The sequence below is a fragment of the Triturus cristatus genome, chromosome 4_1 (genome assembly GCF_964204655.1).
Source record: "Triturus cristatus chromosome 4_1, aTriCri1.1, whole genome shotgun sequence".
NCBI lineage: Eukaryota > Metazoa > Chordata > Amphibia > Caudata > Salamandridae > Triturus > Triturus cristatus.
In genome coordinates this window covers 251,741,036-251,765,785 of record NC_140585.1, presented here as the reverse complement: position 1 = coordinate 251,765,785, position 24,750 = coordinate 251,741,036, and the positions used below count along the sequence as shown (strand labels likewise).

At 48.4% G+C, this 24,750-nt stretch overlaps 1 protein-coding gene across 1 annotated transcript in view; it reads right to left on the bottom strand.

Annotated features, from left to right (window-relative positions):
- Nucleotides 1-24,750, bottom strand: part of NUP205 (nucleoporin 205) — an 839,084-nt gene that overhangs the window by 210,873 nt on the left and 603,461 nt on the right. The window contains exon 34 of the mRNA XM_085651995.1: nt 14,449-14,587. Coding sequence (XP_085508121.1) covers nt 14,449-14,587 — 139 coding nt within the window. The remainder of the gene's footprint in view (nt 1-14,448; nt 14,588-24,750) is intronic.

The following is a 24,750-nucleotide window of genomic DNA, read 5'->3' as shown; positions in this document are numbered from 1 at the left end:
AGCAAATAGTTCCACACACTCAATAACTGAACTCTAGGCCAATGGTTTGTATATAAAAATATATGCTTGTTTTATTTTAGAACCAACACTTGGAATTAAAATATACTTTCTCGACAGGAGATGTTTCATAAAAATACTTTTGTATAGGCAATCGACTTTTTAGTAAACAGTTAAAAATAGGTGCAGTAGGCAACTCTATTTCTAAACACAATACATTGAGCTCAATGATAAATTCAAATTATATGCAACAGATTACTTTCAGATTACTTTTGTAATTCCAGGCTTGGATCCTAGATCCAGTCCTGGGTCAGTTCTCAGAATCAGCTGTTGAAAGTCGATTTTGGTACTGTACTGATTTTTAACTAATATTTAGCTATTTCAAAAGTGAGCACTTCGAAAATATTTCAGAGCAAACAATCAATGATTCCCTATGGAAGGAAATATAGGTTACAGGTACAGTAGGTTATCGTTACTTTTGTAATCCAGTACTGGGTGTCTGGGTTCAGTACTGGGACATTTATCCAAAACAGATAAGTAATTACGTTTTCAGATGTTATACGATTTTTGAGGAATATTTAGAAATTGCAGAAATCAACACTTAGACGAAATTTCACAGAAAAGCAGTCAATGGTTTCCTATGGGAGAAAATGGGGTTACTGGTAAGTATAGATGCGAGTATTCTTCCGAGCCAGTGCTGGGCACCATGATCCAGCACTGTGAGCCCACCTGAGAACAGGTGAGTTTTTGCGTTTTTGTCGCTCGGCTGATTTTTAGTGAATATTTGAAGATTTGAAAAGTCCACACTTAGAATAAATTTCAAGAAAAAGCCAGTCAATGTTACCCTATGTAGAAAATAGAGTTAGCGGTTTTCAGGTAAGTTCTCGACTGGCAAAGGTGATGTTCTGGGCATAGACTCATGGGTCCCCCAAGGTCAGATAGGCACAGTTAGTTCATCCTCAGCGGCTCTAGGGCAGCCGGGTGCAGAGAGAGTTAGGCCCAATGTTAGCCTATGAGGAATAGGGGGGCCTGGTTTGGTGGCTGCTGACTAGCAAGCCACGCGGCTGTGGGAGCTGGGCTCCTGGTCACTCACTCAGGGCAAGTGGGGAAGTAGGCTAGTGTAGAGATTGCACTGCCAGGGCCACTCGGGCGGCTGGGTGAGGGTGCTTTTGAGCCGTCGGGCGCTCAATGGAAATCAATGGGAATGTTCCGGTTAGGAAAAAGGCTGCAAGCTCGGGGACGAGGATGCTTCAGGTGCCACCACCACTTCGAGAGGTAAGTTGGGTAGTTGTAGGTTAGGTGGGTACCCCGGGATTGGGCACAGGGGGCCGCAGGGCACCGCGTGCAGGGGTGCCTTTTGGTGTCGGGAAATCTTACCCTCTGATGATCGCGGCTGGGGGGGCACCTTGTTCCGAGGCTGCAGGCTTCTTCCGGAATGTCGAGGGGGGTCCTTGGGTGCCGGACTCGGGGTCACAGTCGCCGTGGGGTCGTCCTCAGGGTCTTTGTCCACTCCGGCACTGGCCAGGCTTGGCTGGTGCAGAGTGTGCTGGGTTCGCGGTTCCGAGCTGCTGCCAGGGGTTAGAAATAGGTTTCTGAGTAGAGCCTCTACTCATGGGAGTCCCAGGGGCTTAGAGCCAAAAGGTAGCCAGGTCCTCCGGGGTTGGTGAGGTTGCTGGCCACGAGAGATGCCGCGCTGGTGCAGGTTCGGGAGTCGACAGGCCGGTAGGGCTGGGGCCAAAGCAGTTGGTGTCTTCTTCCCTTTTTAGCAGCTGCAGGGCAGGTCTTTGTTCTTCTTGCTCTTCTTGTAGTCTTTTGAATCTGGAATCTGGGGAAGGAAGGTTCAGGGTGCCCCTAAATACTAGATTTAGGGGCGTTACAGGTAGGTGAAGGCCAGGGACCAGTGGGTCCTTGTCCTGGGGTGGGTACACCCCCTATCCTGCCTCTCTCCTGTGGGAGGGGGGCAGTAGCCTAATCCTGATAGGGTAGGGCCTCCCATCTTCAAGATGGCGAGAGCCCGGAGATGTGCTTCACCTCGCCTCCCCCACCTGAGGGGTGGGGTGGGCAGGCTGGCTCATCCCCTGTCCTTGTATGGGGTTTCCGGCCAAGCTTCCCGCCAGAGTGGGGGGTTGCAGTGGTCTGGGGAAACTCCAAGAGGCGGCATGCCTTTGAAGCTTCCCTTTGCTCATCCTGGGGGAGGAGATTTATCACCTCACCCAGGATGTGCATTGTTGCAGGACCGGGAGAGCAGGGGCTCCCCGACCCAGGGGTCCAGCAACGTGTCTGCTGTGTGGCAGCCTGGGCAGCCTCAGAGCAGACGTGGATTGTAGGTTAGTTGTAAGGGGGCATCTCTAAGATGCCCTCTGAGGTGCTTGGTACATTAAATCCCACACTGGCATCAGGGTGGGTTTAATGTGCTGAGAAGTTTGATACCAAACTTCCCAGTCTTTAGTGTTGCCATTATGGTGCTGTGGAGCTCGTGTTTGACGAGCTCTCAGCACCATGTACTCTTAAATGGCAGCACTGCACTTACAGTGCCCAGGAATGGACCTGGGTACTGTAGGGGCACAGGGCTCCTGCTCCTGTGCCCACACCATGGGCATAAGCCACCCAGCCAGAGGGGTGGCTGATATATGCCATGGCAGTGTAGGTGATGGGCATGGCACACAGAGATGTGTGTCATGTCGACTCTTCATTTTGTCCTGCACTCAGCCTGCAAAGACAGTGTGTGTGTGTGTAAGGGTACAGGGCCTCTAAGGGTGGCACAAATGAGTGCTGCAGCCCTCAGAGGCCTTCCCTGGTCACAAGGCCCTGGGTACCTAGGGTACCATTTACTAGGGGCTGACATGTGGCCAGGGTTTGCCAATTTGGAGTTTGTGTGGTTTAAGGAAGGAACATAGGCCCTGGCACCTGGTTGGCAGGAGTCCAGGGTACACTCAGTAAAAGTACATTCAGCAATTTAGCAAAAAGTGGGGGCACACCATGCAAGAAAGATGGCACTTTCTCACACCGGATTACAGTCAGGGGCTCAAAGGAACAAGATATCATTGGAGCTGTGAGGGAGGTGGATGAACACAGGCTGGCGATGTTCCCCAGGGAGCTCCTTACAAAGAAGCAGACCACAGCTAATACCGTCAGAACCGTTGGGGATACCGCAAGCCTGGCTCATATAAAGGCATGTAGCCCTTGTTACGCTCCGAGGCATAACATAAGCACATTGGGGAATTCCAATTCGCAATAAATACACTTATAATCAAACTCCTTTGGCTCATGAGGGTGAACAGCCTCCCCCCCGACCTTGTAGAGAGACTCTCAATACCCCGGGGAAACCTGACAGGTTGAGTGGGGTACAACTGCCCCACAGTCAGGCAGGGGTCATTAACTGGGAGAGTCGAATACTTGAGTCTAAGTCCACTCATAGGCGATCAAGATGCCTGGCGCCAAAGGACAGACACTCACCAAACCAAAGCAGAAAGATACACAACCCTGAAAAATCAAGACGCAGACACCCCGACTGATGCTGGCTCAGCCACCCTGGAAGATAGCACTACCAACAATGGGGAACATACTCTCAACAACATAATGGAGGCAATAGGAGGGGTGCACACGTCCCTTGAACACAGAATGGACTTTATTACGACTGAGGTAACACAAATCAGAGATGACCTGCATAACATGAGCATCAAAGTTAAAAATACAGAAACAACCACTGCTGAGCTGCAGTATGTCTCAGACACTCCAAAAAACAAGTTGCATCACTACAGGACACCAGTCATGCACTAGAAATGAAGCTCTACTACTTCAAAGGAAGGTCACGCTGCAAGATCATCAGAATCCTGGGTGTCCCCGAACGGGTGGAAGGGCCAGAGGATGACCTTGTGATGCGTCACCTTAAACCAAGGGACCTATCCAAATTCTTTTCGATTGAAAGGGCCCACAGGGTCCCAGGATTAGTCCAAGGCCGGGGGCTCCTCTGAGGCCTTTGTTGGCCAGGTTGTTCAACTTCAGAGATCGAGATACCATACTGCAGATGGCCCGAATCACCCGCCCCACCCTCCAACTCACTCCCACCCCCCCTCCGTCTGATACGAAAACAGTATGATCCCCTTTTTCCCCAGACTTTACGATCAAAGTTCAAAAACAACGCAGATCCTTTCTGGAGGTCAAGAAACTGCTCCAAGACAAAGGCGTAAAATACTCCATGCTATTTCCTGCAAGACTCAGGGTTGAAGTGGAAGGAAAGACCTGTTGTTTTTTGTACACCTGTGAGATGGCACATGAATGGCTTGAAGGCTGGAGATCAGTAGGGGGACACAGCCCCAGTGCACGCAGAGAGAAACCTCACAAAAAGACTCTTGGAAACTTTAACCTATACATTCGGAAGGCTCAGGACACTAACTCTTCCACGCTAGACAATCAAGAGGTGGGTCAGGCCCTCGGGCGGCCCAATGCAGATGGACTTAAAGTACCCTTTAGGATGAAGCTGCGGGATTAAACAAGGAACAATATCCTTTACATGCTAAACTAACTTTTGCAAACAATATGCTATGCGTGGAGGAGAGGGGGCCAATGATGTAGCGGCATAAGCACTACCCCATCTTTCCTTTTTAGGTCTCGCCTGACCCAACACATGCGCTGGTCTAGCGAGACTTATTGAAAGGGCTCCAAAAAGTGCTACCAGGCCAGCCTGGAGCTACAGTGCATGTGCGCGGGCGCGCGCGACCCGCTTTACCGCGATTACTTTCACTTTCGCGGCCGCACGGCGGCTTTGATGTTTGATCGTGATCGCAATCGCGATCACTTTTACTTTCGCTTTTGGGACCTTATAAGTATTTAGTTATGCAACTGTTGCATTGCTAACCACTTATAAGGTCCCAAAGGCGAGACCTATTGGCTATGCCATTGCTTGTTCTCCTTGTAGACTAGTTGGGGATGGGGCGACAGGTGCTCTGCATAGTTGGGGAACCGGGTAGTTCTGAACCTAAAGTGCAGGGAGGGGGTTTGTTGTTAGTATAGTATATAAGAGAAGGCATCATGGGTACATTAGATACAAAGCATGAGTCTCGAAACTCGCTTTGCACATCAGCTGATACACTCTTTAAACACAGCCTCCTGGAACACCTTGGAAGGGGTGAGGAAATTCTAGGGTTGACATTTAGAACACCAAAGAACAAACTTACCATAGCGTACGCTAGGGACATAAAAAGGGAGTTATTATATAGACCCAACACTTTGAAAAATGGTGACGACGAAAGATGAGGGACTAAGGCTTCTGTCCTGGAATGTCAACGGGCTGGGAGACAAACTTAAACGAGGGACTCTTTTGCAATATATAAAACGACTTTCTCCAGACGTCGTCTTACTACAGGAAACACACCTAGTGGGTAATACATGCAAAGCCTCAATGCGCTGGGGATATAGACTAGTGGCCCACTCCGGGTTCACCACCGCCTCCAGAGGGGTGGGAATACTTCTGCGGGAAGAAGTGCAGCAGTGACCGGAGTATGGGGAGGCCACCCCATCACTACTGCAACCTTTTATGTTCCCCCTGAGCTCCACTACATAGCATTCCAATACCTAGGAGACCCGTTTCTGAAATTCCCGGCGGGAGGCTGATAATAGGGGTAGATTTTAACACCGCAGTGTCTGGATACCTCGACCGCTATCCCCCTCGCAGACCTGACAACAGAACATCACGGTTCTCTGAATTTCTAGAGGTTATGGGTCTGGTAGACGTCTGGTGAATACACAATCCAGATAGGCAACAATTTACATTCCACTCTGGGGCACACAATAGCTTATCTAGAATTGACTAGATCTTTACTGTAGTGGACCAGGTGGCACGATTCAAAGAGCTACGCCACTTGGCAAGGGGCATATCTGACCACTCCCTCCTTTGGGCATATTACCCATCAGGATCACATCAGGATGGAGGGGTGCCAAGGGTCAGTCTATGGTATCTAAAACTTCCTCAAGTGATGAACGGGTTGCTAACAGGAATTGGCCACTATTTTCTTGAAAACGAAGAATCGGTGGACACGGCATCGATTTTCTGGGAGGCATTCAAGGTGGTGGGCAGGGGACATGCTATCTCCCTGATAGCTGGGGTTATGAAAGAAAAGATTACATTAGTGGAGAAATTGGAGAATGAAATTGCGCATTTGGAGGTGAAACTACCTGGTGATGACACTGGGAGAGTTAAACACGCACTAAAGGTCAAATGAAAGAATACAAAGAACTTGTAGGGCAGGCGGCCAAAACCAAAGAAAGAGCAACACACCACAGGATATATGAAGTAGGGGACAAGGCGGGAAAACTACTCACCTGGCTCGACTCCCGTGAATGAAAAAGCAGATTAGTGACCAAACTCACAATGGATCTAGGAGAGACGCTCTTCGATCCGCAATTGATAGCAGAGGAGTAAGCAAATTTTTACGAGCGACTCTACTCCCCAAATGACACCTCCGATGGGAAAGCAGCCGCGGAACTCTTAGAAAACAAGCCCCTTCCCCCCCCCCGCCCCCCCTCAGCTCAGACGACCTGGAACTTCTAGAGTCCGACATAACGGATGATGAAATAACCCAGGCCATCCGTGCACTTCGACAAAGGAAAGCAATCGGGCCTCATGGCATCTCAAGTGAGCTTTATAAGATGGGAGAGACAAAATTGGCCTCATGTCTTAAAAACATGTACATCGAAAGCCGGGAGCAGGGTAAACGTCAGAGGGACCAGCGATTGGCCACAATTGTGGTTATACACAAAGAAGGAAAACCAAGAAACCGGTGCACTTTTTATCCCCTCATTTCATTACTAAACGGGGAAGTGAAGATTTTGGCGAAAGTGTTGGCCACGCGGCTTGTACAGATTATTCAGAAATTAGTGCACCCAGACCAATCGGGCTTTATGCTCAGAAGAAATACCGCCTTGAACCTTCGCAGGCTGCTGGGGTGCATGAATTCGCTCAGAGAGGATGCAATCTTGGTGTCACTGGATGCCAAAGTGGCTTTCAGCACCATTGAGTGGCATAATCGGTTTGCAGTCTTAGAAAAGATGGGATTTGGGCCAAACTTGATGGCTTGGGTGCAACTCCTCTATAGCTGCCTGTTAGCACAGGTTGTAGTAAATGCTAAGACTTCCCCAGTCTACCTTCTTGGAAGAGGGACGAGACAGGGCTGCCCCTTGTCACCTTTAATTTTTTCGCTGACACTCAAACCCATGGCCTCCTGGATCCGTGCTGATCTATTGATAAGAGGTCTGCGCTAGACAGTGGAATGGGAGGACCAAATCTCCCTGTAAACAGACGGCGTGCTTTTCTATCTGGCGGCACCTAGGTCTTCATTGAACAGAGTCATGAATATACGGACTAATTTTAGGAAATATTCAGGGCACACTATTAACTGGACGAAATCTATTATCTATGTACTCAGTGATATGCCCCCCTCCCCCCTGCCCGAGGGCTGCGAGGAAAAAATGACTACCGAGGGGTTCCGTTACTTGGGTAAATATATATATCACTGCTGACCTGGCCCAATTCTATGACAGCAATCACCAACCCCCATTGCAAAGACTAAACGGGGAAGTGCGTCATTGGAGGTCCCTTCCACTCTATCTGCTGGGCTGTGCAGCACTTTATGGCACTCCCCAGTTTCTTATATATATTGCGAGATACACCATACCTGATCCCGGCGCCCTACATCAAAGCAAGAGAGAACAAACAGAGAACGCGCCTGTGGGATGGCAGACCCCCTTGGGTAGCCACACAAAAGTTGGTAAGGGGATGGTACGATGGAGGTATTGGGCTCCCTGACATGCGGAAATACTACAGGCCATCACAACTCATGATGATTAATCTATATCTACACAAACCCCATGATGAACCAGTATTTGAGATGGACAGATATGTCATGCCGTGTGGCAGATTCAAGGGGGCACTATACGCCACACCGAAATGGCTTCAGCTAACAGGCCCAACACGCACTGCAAATCATATGCACACCACCCCTGACCACATCCCAAGCTTTGTTCATCTGAATGAACAAAAACTGAAAATCAGAGGTCTAAAACCAACCCATTGATCATAGCTATGTCTATTGCCTGATTTCCACTTGTGAGGTCTCACCTTCATGAATGTATTGCAAACCTGTTTATGTACCTGCCTTTTATAATAATAAAAGGAATATGCTACTTACCAGTATGCATCTGTTCTTGGCATGTAGAGCTGCAGATCTACACACTTTTGCCTAGATCGCCATCTGGTGTTGGGCCCGGATGTTTGCAGTTTGTTTTTCCTCTTGGAAAGTCTTTGGAAGTCACGAGGTTGGTGACTCCTCCCTCGGTTCGAATTGCGCATGGGCTTCGGCTCCATCCTCAGATTGTTTTTCGCCAGCAGGGAAAGATGGAGCGTAGTAATAACAGTGAAGAAACCCATGTGTGTTGTATCTAAATAAGATAGACTGGAACAGATTCAGGTAGCCGGGGAGGCGGGTGGGCGTGTGTAGATCTGCAGCTCTACATGCCAAGAACAGATGCATACTGGTAAGTAGCATATTCCGTTCGAGGCATATGAGCTGCAGATTACACACTTTTGCATAGACTATATAGCATTTCCCAACCTTAGCGGCGACCATCGGTATCTGCTGCAGTTGTTTGAAATAGTGTTTTCAGTACAGCCTGGCCCACACTAGCTTGGTGCTTGGTTTGCACATCTACACAGTAATGTTTAGTGAAAGTGTGCGGTGTTGACCATGTAGCTGCCTTGCAGATATCATCTAATGGGATGTTCCCTAGAAAAGCCATAGAAGCCCCTATCTTTCTTGTAGAGTGGGCTTTAGGGGGAACAGATAGCGTGCGTGTTGCTTTGTGGTAGCAAATCTGTATGCATTTTACAATCCACCTAGCTATCCCTGATTTAGAGATGGGGTTGCCTTTATGAGGTGGAGAGAAAGAGACAAACCGTTGCTTTGTCTTTCTGAAAATTTGTGTTCTCTGGATGTAGTAAAGTAAGGCCCTTTTAACATCCAGTGTGTGTAGAGCCCTTTCCGCAACAGTTTGAGGTTGCGAGAAAAAAAACGGTAATTCTACCGATTGGTTTAGATGAAAGGGTGAGATGACTTTGGGTAGGAATTTTGGGTTGGTACGGAGCACAACCTTGTTCGGGTACATTTGGAGAAAAGGTTCTTGTATAGTAAGTGCTTGTATTTCACTGACCCTTCTAAGGGAGGTGATGGCTACCAGGAAAGCTGTTTTCCATGTGAGGAATTGCAGTTCGCATTTATGCAAGGGTTCAAAAGGCGGTCCCATTAGCCTTTTGAGCACTATATTTAAGTTCCACACAGGTGAGGGTGGCACCCTGGGGGGAATTATTAGTTTTAGGCCTTCCATGAAGGCTTTGATGGCAGGCACTCTGAAAAGTGATAGGTGCTGTATGTTTTGTAAGTAAGCGCAATTGCTGCGAGGTGTAGCCGAATGGATGTATATGCTAGGTTACATCTTTGTAGGTGTAGTAAGTAGCGTATGATGTGTTGTATGGATGTGTCTAGAGGGTTGATTGTGTTGTTATGGCAATAAACAACAAATCTTTTCCACTTGGCAGCGTAGCAGGCTCTAGTGGTAGGACGTCTAGCTTCTCTGATAACATTCATGCAGTCAGGGGGAAGGTTAAGGTATCCGAATTCTAGGATCTCAGGAGCCAGATCGCAAGGTTGAGCTGAGCTGGGTCCGGGTGCCTGATCTCTCCATGGTTCTGGGTTAGGAGGCATGGTGAGAGGTGTAATTTTTGGTGTGGCACTACTGAGAGTTCCAGCAACGTGGTGTACCACGGTTGTCTGGCCCACGTTGGAGCTACTAGAATGAGTGTGAGGGAGTGCTGCTGTAGCTTTCGCACCACTAATGGAATTAGTGGGAGAGGTGGAAAGGGGTATGCAAATTTGCCTGACCAGTTCATCCATATCGCATTGCCTTTGGACAATGGGTGTTGGTATCTGGCGGCGAAGCTTGAGCATTTTTTGTTTTCGTGGGTGGCGAATAGGTCTATTTGTGGATACCCCCACATTTGAAAGAACGGGTGAAGAACTTGCGCGTGAAGTTCCCACTCGTGGATCTGCTGCGTCTGTCTGCTGAGCAGATCTGCCATGGTGTTCTGGACTCCTGGGACATGTTGGGCTAGGAGAAAGATTTTGTATGGAATTGCCCATCTCCATATGCTCTGTGCTAGTTGAGAGAGCTGTGGAGAGTGTGTGCCGCCTTGTTTTTGGATGTAGTACATGGCAGTCATGTTGTCCGTGCGGATAAGGACTGCCTTGCCTAAAATCTGTGTGTTAAAGGATTTTAGGGCTAGAAATATTGCCAGTAGCTACAGATGATTGATGTGTAGTAACCTTTGTTGCGGCGTCCATGTGCCCTGCGCTGTGAGGTGTAGTAGATGAGCTCCCCAGCCGGAGAGCGATGCGTCTGTTGTCAGGATTATTTGTGGAACCGGGTCCAGGAACGGTCGACCTCTGGAAAGATTTGTGGTGTTCCACCACTGCAGAGAGCGATGGGTGCGACCGTCTACCAACACCAGATCTGTCAGTTGCCCCTGGGCCTGGTTCCATTGGCGCGCTAAGCACTCTTGGAGTGGACGCATCTGGAGTCTTGCATGAGGCACTATGAAAATGCAAGAGGCCATCATCCCTATCAGTTGCATAAACACTCTTGCTGGGAGTGAGTGTTGAAGTATGAATTATTTACGCAAAGCCTGAATGCTTGCGTTCCTTGACCGATTGGGGTAGGTAATGGCTTTTGAGGTGTCTATGGTGGCACCGAGGTATTGCTTTATGTGGGATGGTGTTAGCTGGGACTTTTGGTGGTTCACCGTGAAGCCTAGTTGGATTGTAGTGGCGGTGTGGTGTACACATTGGTTGTAGGACGCCAGTCGTCCAGATACGGGAAGCCGTGAATGTGCTGTCTTCTGAGGTGTGCCGCCACTACCGCTAGGCACTTGGTAAATACCCGTGGTGCTGTTGTGACCCCGAATGGGAGCACCTAGAACTGGTAGTGTTGCCTGTCCACTACGAATCTGAGGTACTTTCTGTGGGCATGATGTACCGGAATGTGAAAGTACGCGTCTTTCAAGTCCAGTGTGGTGAGAAAGTCTTTCTGGGAGAGGAGCGGAAGTACCTGCTGAAGTGTTACCATGTGAAAATGGTCTGAATGTATGTATGTGTTTAGTGGGCGAAGATCTAAGATAGGTCGTAGAGTCTCGTCTCTTTTTGGTATCAGAAAATATAGGGAGTAGACTCCTACATTTTGCTGATCGTGGGGGACCTGTTCTATTGCGTGTTTTTGCAGGAGGGAGATCACCTCCTGTGTTAGTAAGGTGGAATGTTCTTGTGACATTGGGCGTTGCCTGGGCGGAATGTTGGGCGGGGGGGGGGGGGGCTGGGGGCGAAGATGTGAGTTCCAGGCAGTACCCTGAACAAATAATTTGGGTCACCCACTTGTCTGATGTGATGGACTCCCAGACGTGAAGGAAATTTTGTAGTCTGCCCCCGACCAGAGTGGTATGGTCTGGGGGAAGCAGGGGAAAGTCATTGGGTAGGCGGTGTGGCAGAGCGGGCGGTATTTGTTTTGCCTCTGCCTTTATTGTTATTTCCTCTATAGCCGCCTCTTTGGTAACCTTTTGTGAAGGTGGACTGAGGAGGGGATTTGTAGGACGTGGATGCGCTATCTGAGGAATAGCCTTTGCCCATGCCCCGAAAGGAAGAGCGGCGAAAGGAGCGTCTAGGAGGGTGTGACTGTAGGGCTCCCATAGACTTCTGTATCTTTTTTCATCTTCTCGAGGGCCTCATCTATCTTTGGACCGAATAAATGTTCCTGATCGAACGGGTGGTTTAATATGGAGGCTTGTACCTCGGGTTTAAAGCCTGACACTCTCAGCCAAGTGTCGACGGAGTAGGACACTGGTGTTAATGGCCCTGGAAGCTGTGTCTGCTGCGTCTAGGGCACAGCGTATAGAGGTATTGGTTATGGTCTTACCCTCTTGGATTAGTTCATTGGCCCTATTTTTATATTTTTCTGGGAGATGGTGCATGATGGTTTCCAGTTCATCATAATGCGCTCTGTCGTATCTGGCCAATAGTGCTTGAGTGTTGGCGATACGCCATATATTAGCTGCCTGTGACGCAGTGCGTTTTCCTGATGCGTCCAGGAGATTTGATTCCTTGTCAGGTGGTGGTGCTTAGCCTGACGCCTGGGAATTTGATCTTTTTCTTGCGGTGGATACCACTAGGGAATCCAGTGGCGCTGGCCCTTTGATGTAGGCAGGATCTGTAGGGGCAGCGTTATACTTTTTTTCTATGCGTGGGTTTAGGACCCTAGCCCAGACTGGGTCTTTAAAAACCTCTGGCGCATGTTTTATTACCCCTTTGAGTATAGATAGTATAGCAGTAGACCTATGTGCTGTATCAAAGGTATCTAGGAGGAAATCTTACTCTACTGGGTCAGTGTGTAGCTCTACCCCGTGATAATGTGCCGCCCTCTGAAGTAGGTGGTGAAAACCTAGTGAGTCTTCAGGTGGCGATGGCCTGGATGGATGTAGGTCATCTTGTGGGACATCTGGAATGTCTGGATTATTATAATCATCCCAGGGGTCTGGGGATCCTGTAGGGGTGGGGTCTTGTGGCACATCTGCTGGGTCGTGGTATGGGTCCCCCTGATCATCATGGTCTGGAGACTGGGTCGGAGAGCGATGAGGCAGGGGTGGAGAAGGTGGAGGTGGAGAGGGTGGAGGAGGTAGAAGAGGCAGGGAAGGCACTCTGAAAGGGGAGGCAGCACAGTCCTTCCTCTTTGGAGGTGGAGGTGGAGCTGGTTTTTAGAAGACAGTGCCAAATGTCCAGTTTTGGGATCCTTGGTAAGTGTCTTTTGCAAAGGATCCGGAGTAAAAAGTTCTTGCAACATTGGTTGTTCGGTCGGCGCCGATGTTTTCGGGGCAGACGGCTTCTTAGGCTTGTCTGTGCCGTGCTTTTTGGGAACCTCCGATTTTTTGTTCGGTGCCGAGACAGGCTTCGGCGCGGGAGTGTCGGTACCGAGGGCCTTATGATGTTTAGTCGGCACCGAGAGGCTGGGTTTCGACACCGAGGGCTTTGGTGTGGAGCTCGGTGTCGAGGTAGATGCCGATCTTTTCTTCGGTGCCGAAGGGTGTTTTTCAGCACCGCTGGCAGGCTGGCTCGAGCCCGAGCCGCCGGAAGGCTTACTTGTCTTCGTCACCGGGCCCGAAGGTGGGGTGTTCGAAGCAGTGTCGTTGGTCTTGCCTAGGCCCGAAGGCGTGACCGAAGCCTTTTTGGGTGTCGGGGCGGGTGTGGGAGGGGGTATTTTACTCACGACCCTCTGCGCCGGGGTGATGTCCTCCACATCCGAGTCGTCGGCTTCGGAAGCACTGACGAGGTCCTCTTCTGTTGCTGGTGTCCCGGAGCTTCGACGTCGTCCCCGAAGATGTCGACTGGAACGGAAGTAGAGGAGTGCGCTATTTTCCGTCTGGCCCGTTGGTCTCGAATAGTCTTTTTGGATCTAAAAGACTTGCAGGCGGGACAGTCTCGAGCCTCGTGTTCCGGGGAGAGGCAGAGGCAGAGGTTGCACACCTCATGAAGATCGGTGTGGGGGAATTTGGACCCACATCGAGGGCACTTCTTGAATGGAGTTCTTTCCATCAGCCAGGAACGGAGCCTGGATAGGCCCGAAGGCCGCCGTCGATGACTGGAATCGAAGGTGCGTCGAAGAAGAAGGTGATTGAGCAGATCAGTATCTAAACAATACCGCAGAGAGCGAGGATTCCGCTTCCATCGTCGAACTGGAATGTTCGGAACCGGAGCACGAAGTATTACATCCGAGCCCGCTGGCGAAAAAAAACAATCTGAGAATGGAGCCGAAGCCCATGCGCAATACGAACCAAGGGAGGAGTCACCAACCTCGTGACTTCCAAAGACTTTCCAAGAGGAAAAACAAACTGCAAACATCCGGGCCCAAAACCAGATGGCGATCTATGCAAAAGTGTGTAATCTGCAGCTCATATGCCTCGAGCATATATATATATATTTTTAAAGTGGAGAAAAATAAAGCAATACTCCGGTTCCAGGTCTGAAGGGGTAGAAAGAAACAAAGTGATTTTTACGAGCATGGGTATATGTTGCTTTGTTTGTTACTTTGGGAGCAGAACGACATCTGTGCGAAGCCACACAGTGCCACCAACCAGCGTGCACGGGCACGTCTTTGAGTTTCCAGATCCATTCAGGTACTTGGGGATATTCATAAGGCAAGGAATCTGTGCTTAGAAGCATTTCACACCTGCTCTGCTATTTGTCCTTGAACAGATCACCTTATGATGTATAAATCCATGAGGTCTATGTACCTATCCAGCTGACTCACTTATCGCACAAGCTAGAAAGATCTGCACCAGTATTTTGTGGAGAATTCTCTCACCTGTCCTGCTGCCTGTTGATGCTGTGCTGTGCAGGATGTCAAAATAACCTGGAAAAGCTGGAGTGCTGGTAGAAGAATCTGGCGATATCTCTCCACGGGTGCTGGTATGAAGACTGGTGTATCTCGCATCCCAAACATTCTAAATGAAAGACAATAAAAGTCAGCTAGAAAAAGTCTCACCACAGGGAAAATACATACTGCTACAGTAAAAAAGCATCTCCATTTGTATAACTATCCCCTATTTAGTCACTAATGTGAACAAAGAGGTTACAAAGGAGTTGACTTAAGACCTTCAAGGATGGTTACAGACCGTGCTGACTGCATATTTTTTACTTTATTTTTCAAACTCATTATTTGCACTTTATGTGGGAAAGCAATTCATAAGATTGAAACGGAGATACTGATACCAATTAATAGGGATACTACTGCTGTAACAGGCGGGGAGGCAAGATGGCATCTGAGTAGCAGCTACCCGATTCAGCTCCGCCGGTCTGACCCCTAAACAGACACAAAGAAGCTCCTTAATGCTACCACGATCGTGCTCAAGAAGCTGAATATTACCTGCTAAAATCCCCCATCGCATGGACCAACAGTGCTGCCTAAGGATTACAGCGATCTCTGCATGGTTCAGAGATCGGAATGGGTGGCGTGCGGCAACGAGACGTCCAGCTTCACTAACAGAGAACCGCTCGGCTCCAGCATCTTCGGCCTGCATTGCCCTGCGGCGGCTCTCAACGACGTGCCGCCTTGAGGAAATTCTATCCGCTCTACACAAACTCCTGACTGCTCCGACAGGCACGGAGAGAGGCGCTCATCACGGCAGCGGATCTCGGTACAAAAACCGGGGGCGGAGGATACTTTGTCTCCAGGACTCAGGAGGCAATCAAGTAAGGATGACGGGGCAAGGGGCAAAAGTAACGAAAGTTAAAAATAACAACCTGATAGCCCCCGCGGTAACCGAAGCCATACAGCAAAATCACTCAGCAATAGCAGAAAACCCTCAGAGGCGCCCGGAGACACGTGGGGCGAAAAGCAGGGAGCAAGCAGTAAGGGTGATTTCCGCAGACAAGATTGAGCGGATGGCTAAACAAGGAAAAAGATTACAAGTAAAAAAAAGCCAAGCTCTTGGATACTACCCAAACGCACAACTCTCAGCCCCTAATGTCCAATACTTTTGGCCCAATGGAGGGTAAAACACATAACGCCGAGCTAGCTGAGGGGGCCGCACCGGAGGGACAGATCATTTTAACCACTTCTAACATACTCCCTGTATATGTCGGAGAGGTGTCTCAAGGCCCTGTAGCCACTTTATCGACGGACTTAGCAACCTCAGTCCCAGTAACTTCCGCGCCGCTAGATAATTCAGGTGCAGCCACAGAACCAGCTACAGGCGCAAGATGCGATCAAGTAGAGAATGCCTGCCCCCCCCCCTCAAACAGATCTTCCAACCCTGGATATAAGAGTATCTGAAACTGAGCCCACAGTTAAAGAGATTGTAAATATTGAAGCCATTGTAGAAAGGAACCCAGCAAATATAGTAAATCACCAGTTAAAAACACCTGATAACTTGGAAAAACTTTACTCCGCAACGGACGATTCAGAGATGTATGAGACTGGTGTATCTACATCCAGTGATGGAGGGAGACATGACTGGGGAAGCAACAGGGACTCAGAGGCTTCATGGAAAACTGCTGCACAAAAGAAGAAGTCGTTGAAGAAAAAAGGACAAAGCAGATGCAAGAGTGGGGGGACCACGTATCAAGGAAGCAAATCCGAGCTCAGGTGGGATTACTCATCCTCTCAGTTAGTGACCCCATCAGACTGTACTGTATGTTCAGGCGGTAACCCTTTAGCTATGGGCGATTTGGGGAGTGGACACTCCGGAAACACCAGAAGCAAGGAAGAGCCTACCCTCGCACACGTTCTACACTCAATTAAGAGCTTTCAGGAAGAGGTTAAGCTGGATAATCATAAATCCCGACAAGCTACACAAAAACTACAAGGCGCAATAAGAAAAGTGGGTCGAACATGTGCTGAAATTGCTGATACAATGTCATCAGTCGAAGTGCGCACCGAGAATCCTTGCTCAGATGCCCTCACCCTGGCTCTCGCAGAACCAGGTAGCCTCAGTGGGAGGTGGTGGGGGGAATCCAAGGGGGAAAGGGAAGGTGGGAGGGGGAAGGGGGAGGGGCAGGGTAGGGGGAGGGGCAGGGAAGGGGGAGGGGCAGGGTGGGGGAAGGGGCAGGGTGGGGGAAGGGGTTGGCACCGAGAGGGATAACTCGAATTTTTCTTTCCTATTGGGTTTTTGGTCATTGGTATTGGAGTAATCTTGCCATATATAATGAGTAAATTACGCATAGCAACAATTAACGTTTGTGGCCTTAATGAACCCAAGAAACGACAAAATACTGCTGCAGCACTTCGGTTACTTAAAGCAGATATCTTATGCTTGCAGGAAACGCATATCGAAAGAACTCAGATTCACCTGTTAGACTCACTTGGCTATACAGTGGTAGGGGCCACAACACAAAACGCTAGGACACGGGGGTAGCAATTCTTTCTGCCAAACGCTCGCTTCAATTCACACGTACAGTAGTTGATCAAAATGGGAGGTGGGTTATCACAGAATGCCGGAGGGAAAATGGAGATCTACTCACTGTATGCACCTCAATATGGTAGCACCGCAGATGATCCTGCAATCGTTGACTATATGAATAACGAATTAGCAGAGTGGCCGCTACCCATAATCATTTGTGGTGATTTTAATATAAATCTGCCCGCTAATATGAATATAACTCTAGATAAAAACTGGATCTACAGCGGTCGGAAACCAAAGGTATTTAAAGCTCTGAGGACTCTATGTCGCGAACAGGCACTCACTGACATTTGGCACTCACAACACCCCTCAGATTCTGGTCACACCTTTTATTCGTATCCGCATAATAAGCTTGCAAGATTAGATTTTATTTTTGCATCTCACTCTATTCTTCAAGCGTGTTCAATAGATAAGACCCCACGCATAGTGGCAGATCATAATCCTTCAGTGGTAGAACTAAGAGGGGCAACAGTGGTTAATGGAGATATGGCTAGCTGAACTTTTGAACGATCCCTACTTTTAAACGATGAATATTGTAAACATATGAGGCTCTGGAGTCCCCAATTTATGAAGGAAAACCTAGGGAGTACAGGGATTGAAGTAGTCTGGGATGCATTGAAAGCAGCAATAAGAGGAGAGACACTTATCTTTTCGCGTTTCCTTAATCAAGAAGAACGCAAAATGCTGAACAATTTGCAAACCCAATTGGCTGTAGCAGAAGAAAATTTAATTACTGCTCTCGGGGATGGCGATGATCCTGCAGATGCGCTTGCAAAAATAATGTCAGCTAATTTGTCCGTCATGGAGCTAATTGCCAAAAGGGCTGCAGATAGACTAGCGATATGGAGGAAGGAAGCATATGAATGTAGCAAGCAGGTCGGACATCACCTTGCGATTAGGGCGAGACAAAAAGCTACAAGGATCATCATCACTGCAGTTAAAGATTCCACTCAAGAAATAATTTCAGATCCAGAGGGTATTCGTAAAGTGTTTCTTGCCTATCATCAAGACTTGTATCACAAAACCACCACAGCTCAGTCAAATGATATCACAACATATCTTAACCAAATTCCAGCGATGCAATTATCCCAAGATGATCAGGTACAACTTGAAGAGCCCCCTCAGTGGGTCGATGATCTGCTCTGTATTAATAGTCTTCCTAACGGTAAAGCCACTGGCTTAGATATTATTCCAGTTGATTTTATCTTTAGGCCACCAGTCACTCTTGTTGGAAAAATTTCATGACTGTAAGATACCGCATTATGGCTACAAAATAATTACTTACAATTTAATGGGGAAAAAAACGAGATCCTGTGTTGCTGACCCGGGAAGGTTACCCTCTCATTACCCACTGGGTTTTGGCCACTCCCAGTGTCAGCTCCACTGATTCCCGCTAAGGCAGTACGTAATCTGGGAGTCAGTTTTGACTGTAATCTGAGTCTAGAGTATCAAGTAAACAGGATAGCCGGTAGCTGCTTTGCCCTGATTAGAGTGCTCCGAAGGAGCCTCCCACTGCTTCCTAAGCAGACTAGACCATTGGTAGTTAGGAGTATCATTTTGAGTCGACTGGATTACTGCAATGCATTGTTGCTGGAGTCTCCTAAACAGCTGATAGGGAGACTCCAGAGAATCCAGTCGATGGCGGCCAAGCTAGCTTTAAAGGGACCACATCAATCGCCAGCATCTAAGGCTCTCTCCGAGCTTCATTGGCTCCCAGTTATGCAGAGGGTACAGTTCAAGTCGCTATGCATAGTTTTTAAGGCTCTGCATGGCTCTGGGGCCAAGCCATTGCAAAGTAGATTTGAGTGGTATGTCCCCTCGCGTAACCTCCGGTCCTCTTCAGCTAATCTGGTGAGAGTGCCCAGGTTCAGAAGAGTTAGATCAGGAGGAAGGGTCTTCAGCATTGCAGCAGCCTCGGCTTGAAACAAACTCCCACCCGAACTTAGGCAGATGGAAAGTCTGCTGTCATTTAGAAAGAAGCTGAAGACTTGGCTCTTTCCTAGTATACAAGTTTTAGTTTCTGATCCTTTGCACTTCATTATACTCAGAGTTAGCTGGTTCTCACATGTTCAAGCGCCAGGATACCCGTAGGGTCACAGTGCGCTCTATAAATGATGATTACAATTACAATTTTACAAGAAATTTTCTACTGAACTAAAAGAGAGCATGTATCACCTATTTGTACATGTTTTCAAAGGGGGGAGACCACCTGAATCATGGTCGCAAGCAAAAATTATTGTCTTCTTGAAAAGCATAAATCAGCGCTAGACCCTGCCTCTTATCGCCCTATAACCCTGATAAATGCTGATAGCAAAATCTATTCTAAAATACTAGCGGTTCGATTAGCAGGGGTAATACATAAAGTAATATCACCTAAGCAACATGGATTTATCCCTGGACGCGGCACCATAGATCATATAAGAAGAACTATCTCACTTTTTGATGCCGCCCATATTTCCAGAGATCCAATAGCACTTATCTTACTTGATGCCGAGAAGGCCTTTGACAGGGTCTCCTGGTCTTTTCTTTGGGAGTCCCTGTCAAGGGTCGGGATAGGCCAGGGACTTATACAGGCATTCAATATGCTATATTTTCAGCCTACCGCAAAATTATTCTTAAATGGTACACTTACTGACACTTTTAAAATAACTAGAGGTACCCGTCAGGGATGCCCAAGCTCACCTCTCTTGTTTGCACTATATATAGATCCCTTCTTACGATTTCTGGAGGCCAATCGAAATATCTGCCCCATTATTTCCCATGGCTGGGAAACAAAGGTATTGGTTTATGCCGACTATATTGCTCTGGTAACTTCTAATCCAGGAACATCTTTGGCAGAGGTTGAAGCAGAGGCGGCAAGATTTGGACATGTATCAGGATACTCCCTTAATAGATCTAAAACCCAGATTATTTGTAAGAATGTCAGTATGGGTGACGATATTAGACAGGTAGAAAAGGCTACGTATCTTGGAGTAGATATTATGGCCAGTGTAGAAAAGATAGTTGATTGCAATATTGACCCCTTGATAGACCAAATTAAACCCGATAATTGGTAGCTGTAATACAATTAAAATGATTTTTTTTCCTAAATTTTTGTACCTTATAAGAGCTATCCTGCTAGAATTTAGTATTATCTGTTTGGAAAGGATTGAAGATTTATTTTCTCGATTTATCTGGGCTTATGAAAAAACAAGAAGAGCATATAAGGAAAATCCTACTTACCAGTATGTATCTGTTCTTGGCATGTAGAGCTGCAGATCCTCACACATGCATTAGATCGCCATCTGGTGTTGGGCTCGGATGCTTGCACCTTGTTGTTGTCTTGGAAGAAGTCTTTGTAATCACAAGATAGGTGACTCCACCCTTGGACGATAGTGCGCATGGGCATCGGCTCCATCATTAGATTGTTTTTCGCCATGATGGGAAATGATGGAGTTAGTAGAAAGAAAAAGATGTCCATGTGTGTGCATCTAAGTAAGATAGAACTGGAACAGATACAGGTCCCGGGGAGGTGGGTGGGAGTGTGAGGATCTGCAGCTCTACATGCCAAGAACAGATGCATACTGGTAAGTAGCATTTTCTCACACTTGCATAGACTGTACAGCAGTATCTCCCCTAGTGGTGGTCACCTGTATCGGTTGCAGTAGTTTGAAAGAGTTTTAAGAACAGCTTGGCCCACAGAAGCTTGCTGCTTGGCTTGCACGTCAACACAATAGTGTTTAGTGAAGGTGTGTGTTGTAGACCATGTTGCTGCCTTACAAATGTCTTCTAGGGGAATGTTCCCTAAGAATGCTATAGAGGCCCCTAGTTTATGTGTGGAATGCGCCCTAGGGGGAAATGTTAATGTGCGTTTCGCTTTTTGGTAGCATATTTGGATACATTTAACGATCCACCTTGAAATCCCAGCCTTGGAGATGGGATTACTCTTATGCGGCGGGGAGAAAGCTACGAACAGTTATTTTGTTTTGCGAAATACTTTGGTTAGGTCAATGTAAAAAAGCAGGGCTCTTTTTACATCTAAGGTGTGTAGAGCTCTCTCCGCTACGGAGTCCGGGCTTGGAAAAACACTGGTAACTCCACTGATTGGTTAAGATGAAATGGAGAGATGACTTTAGGAAGGAATTTTGGGTTTGTCCTGAGAACCACCTTGTTACGATGTAATTGTAAGAATGGTTCTTGTATGGATTAAAGCCTGGATCCCACTTGCTCTTCTAAGAGAGGTGATGGCAATAAGGAAAGCCACTTTCCATGTGAGGAACTGCAGTTCGCATTATGTAAAGGGTAAAATGGGGGTCCCATGAGCCTAGTAAGAACAATATTTAGGTTCCACACTGGAGAGGGTGGTAACCTAGGAGGAATGATTCTTTTGAGGCCCTCCATGAAGGCTTTAATTGCAGGGACTCTAAAAGGTGACAAGTGTTGTCTGTTTTGCAGATAAGCAGCAAGTGCTGCAAGATGTAAACGTATGGATGAATATGCTAGGTTACATATTTGCAAGTGCCGTAGGTAGCAAATGATATTCTGGATGGAGGCATCCAGTGGATCAATATGGTTGTTGGTGCAGTAAATGACAAATCTTTTCCATTTTGCAGCATAGCAAGCTCTGGTAGTAGGACGTCTGGCTTCTTTAAAGATGTTCATACAGTCCGGTGGTAGGCTAAGGTAACCGGACTCCAGGACTTCAGGAGCCAGATCGCCAGATTCAGCTGACCTGGATCTGGACGTCTGATCTCTCCATGGTTCTGCGTTAGCAGGGATGGAGACAGGTGTAGTTTTTGGTGCGGAACTAGTGAGTTCCAACAGTGTTGGGAACCACGGTTGGTGTGCCCATGTGGGAGCTACTAAGATTAGTTTGAGAGACTGTTGTCGGAACTTGCGTACCACTAGTGGAATCAGTGGGAGTGGCGGAAAAGAATACGCAAATCTGCCTGACCAGTTCATCCATATCGCATTGCCCTTGGACAATGGGTGTGGTAACCTGGCGGCGAAGGTTGGGCATTTTGCGTTTTCGTGTGTGGCGAACAGATCTATGTTTGGTTGGCCCCACATGTGGAAAATGGTAGAAGAACCTGGGGATGTAGTTCCCATTCGTGAATCTGTTGTGTCTGTCAACTTAACAGATCAGCGATCTGATTGTGAACTCCTGGAAGGTGTTCGGCAAGCAGATATATATTTTGTGGGATGGCCCATCTCCAAATGTTCTGTGCGAGCTGGGACAGCTGCAGAGAGTGTGTGCCTCCTTGTTTTTGTATGTAGTACATGGCTGTCACGTTGTCCGTCCGGATCAGGACAGCTTTGTTTTGTACATGTACTTGGAATGTTTCTAAAGCTAGAAATATTGCTAGTAGTTCCAGGTGATTGATGTGGAGCAGTTTTTGTTGAGTGGTCCACTTGCCTTGGGTTGTATGTCCGAGGAGATGGTCTCCCCATCCTGTGAGTGATGCGTCTGTCGTGAGTACTATCTGTGGAATAGATTCGAGGAACGGCCGCCCTTTGGACATGTTTTTTGTGTTCCACCACTGCAGAGAGCGATGAGTGTGGCTGTCTACCAACACCAGATCTGTAAGTTGTCCTTGAGCCCGATTCCACTGATGTGCTAGACATTCCTGTAAGTGTCGCATTTGAAGTCTTGCATAAGGTACAATAAAAATGCAAGATGCCATCATGCCTATGAGTTGCATGAACACTCTGGCTGGGAGAGAGTGTTGGGCTTGACATTTTGTGATGAGAGTTTGTAAGCTGGCTATCCTGGTTGGACTGGGATATGCTAGAGCTGTGGAGGTGTTTATTGTGGCCCCCAGATATTGGTGTATATGAGAGGGCTGGAGATGAGACTTGGTGTAGTTGACCGTGAACCCCAAGTTGTGTATTGTTTGGATGGTTTGGTGAGTGTGGAACACATTGGTTGAAGGACTTGGCTTTTATTAGCCAGTCGTCCAGATATGGGAAGACATGGATGTGTTGTCTTCTCAGTTGTGCTGCTGCTACTACCGCAAGACATTTCGTGAATACCCTGGGTGCGGTGGTGACTCCACAGGGAAGGACTTTGAACTGATAGTGTTGTCCGTCCACTACAAACCTTAGATACTTCCTGTGAGTATGTGTGAGAAAGTGCCATCTTTCTTGCATGGTATGCCCCCACTTTTTGCTGAATTGCTGAATGTACTTTGACTGAGTGTGCCCTGGACTCCTGCCAATCAGGTGCCCAGGGTCTATGTTCCTTCCCTAAAACACAAAACACAAATTGGCAAACCCTGGCCACATCTCAGCCCCTGGTAAATGGTACCCTAGGTACCCAGGGCCTTGTGACCAGGGAAGGCCTCTAAGGGCTGCAGCACTCATTGTGCCACCCTTAGAGGTCCTGTAACCTAACACACACACACTGCCCTTGCAGGCTGAGTGTCTGGGTACAAGACAAAACACAGAGTCGACATGGCACACATCCCTGTGTGCCATGCCCACCACCTACACTGCCATGGTATACATCAGCCACCCCTCTAGCTGGGTGCCCTATGCCAGTGGTGTGGGCACAGGAGCAGGAGACCTGTGCCCCTACAGTACCCAGGTCCATTCCTGGGCACTGTAAGTGCAGTGCTGCCATTTAAGAGTATATGGTGCTGGGAGCTCGACAAACATGAACTCCACAGCACCATAATGGCAACACTGAAGACTGAGAAGTTTGGTATCAAACATCTCAGCACATTAAACCCACACTGATGCCAGTGTGGGATTTAATGTACCAAGCACCCCAGAGGGCATCTTAGAGATGCCCCCTGAAACCGAATCTACAATCCAAGTCTGTTCTGAGGCTGCCTAGGCTGCCACACAGCAGACATGTTGCTGGACCCCTGGGTAGGAGAGCCCCAGCTCTCCTGGGTCTGCAACAATGCACATCCTGGGCGAGGTGCTAAATCTCCTCCCCCAGGATGGGCAGGGGGAAGCTTCAAAGGCATGCCGCCTCTGTGAGCTTCCCCAGGCCACTGCAACCCCCCACTCTAGCGGGAAGCTTGGCCAGAAACCCCAAATAAGGACAGGGGATGTGCCAGCCTGCCAACCCCACCCCTCAGGTGGGGGAGGCGAGGTGAAGCACATCTCCGGGCTCTCTCCATCTTGAAGATGGGAAGCCCTGCCCAATCAGGACTAGGCTACTGCCCCCCTCCCACAGGAGAGAGGCAGGATAGGGGGTGTACCCACCCCAGGACAGGGACCCATTGGTCCCTGCCCTTCACCTACCTGTGATGCCCCTAAATCTAGTATTTAGGGGCACCCTGAACCTTCCTTCCCCAGATTCCAGATTCCAAAGAAGAGCTAGAAGAAAGAAGACCTGCCCTGCAGCTGCTAAGAAGAGGAAGACACCAACTGCTTTGGCCCCAGCCCTACTGGCCTGTCGACCCTCGAACCTGCTCCTGCTGCTCCTTCCCCAACCCGGCATCTCTTGTGGCCAGCAACCTCACAAACCCCGGACGACCTGGCTACCTTTTGACTCTAAGCCCTCTGGGACTTCCATGAGCAGAGGCTCTACTCAAAAACTATTTCTAATCCCTGGCAGCAGCCCGGAACCGCGAACCCAGCACACTCTGCACCCGCCAAGCCTGGCCTGTGCCGGAGTGAACAAAGACCACGAGGATGACCTCACGGCGACTCTGACCTCGAGACTGGCACCCAAGGACCTCCCTCAACACCCCTAAAGAAGCCTGCAGCCTCAG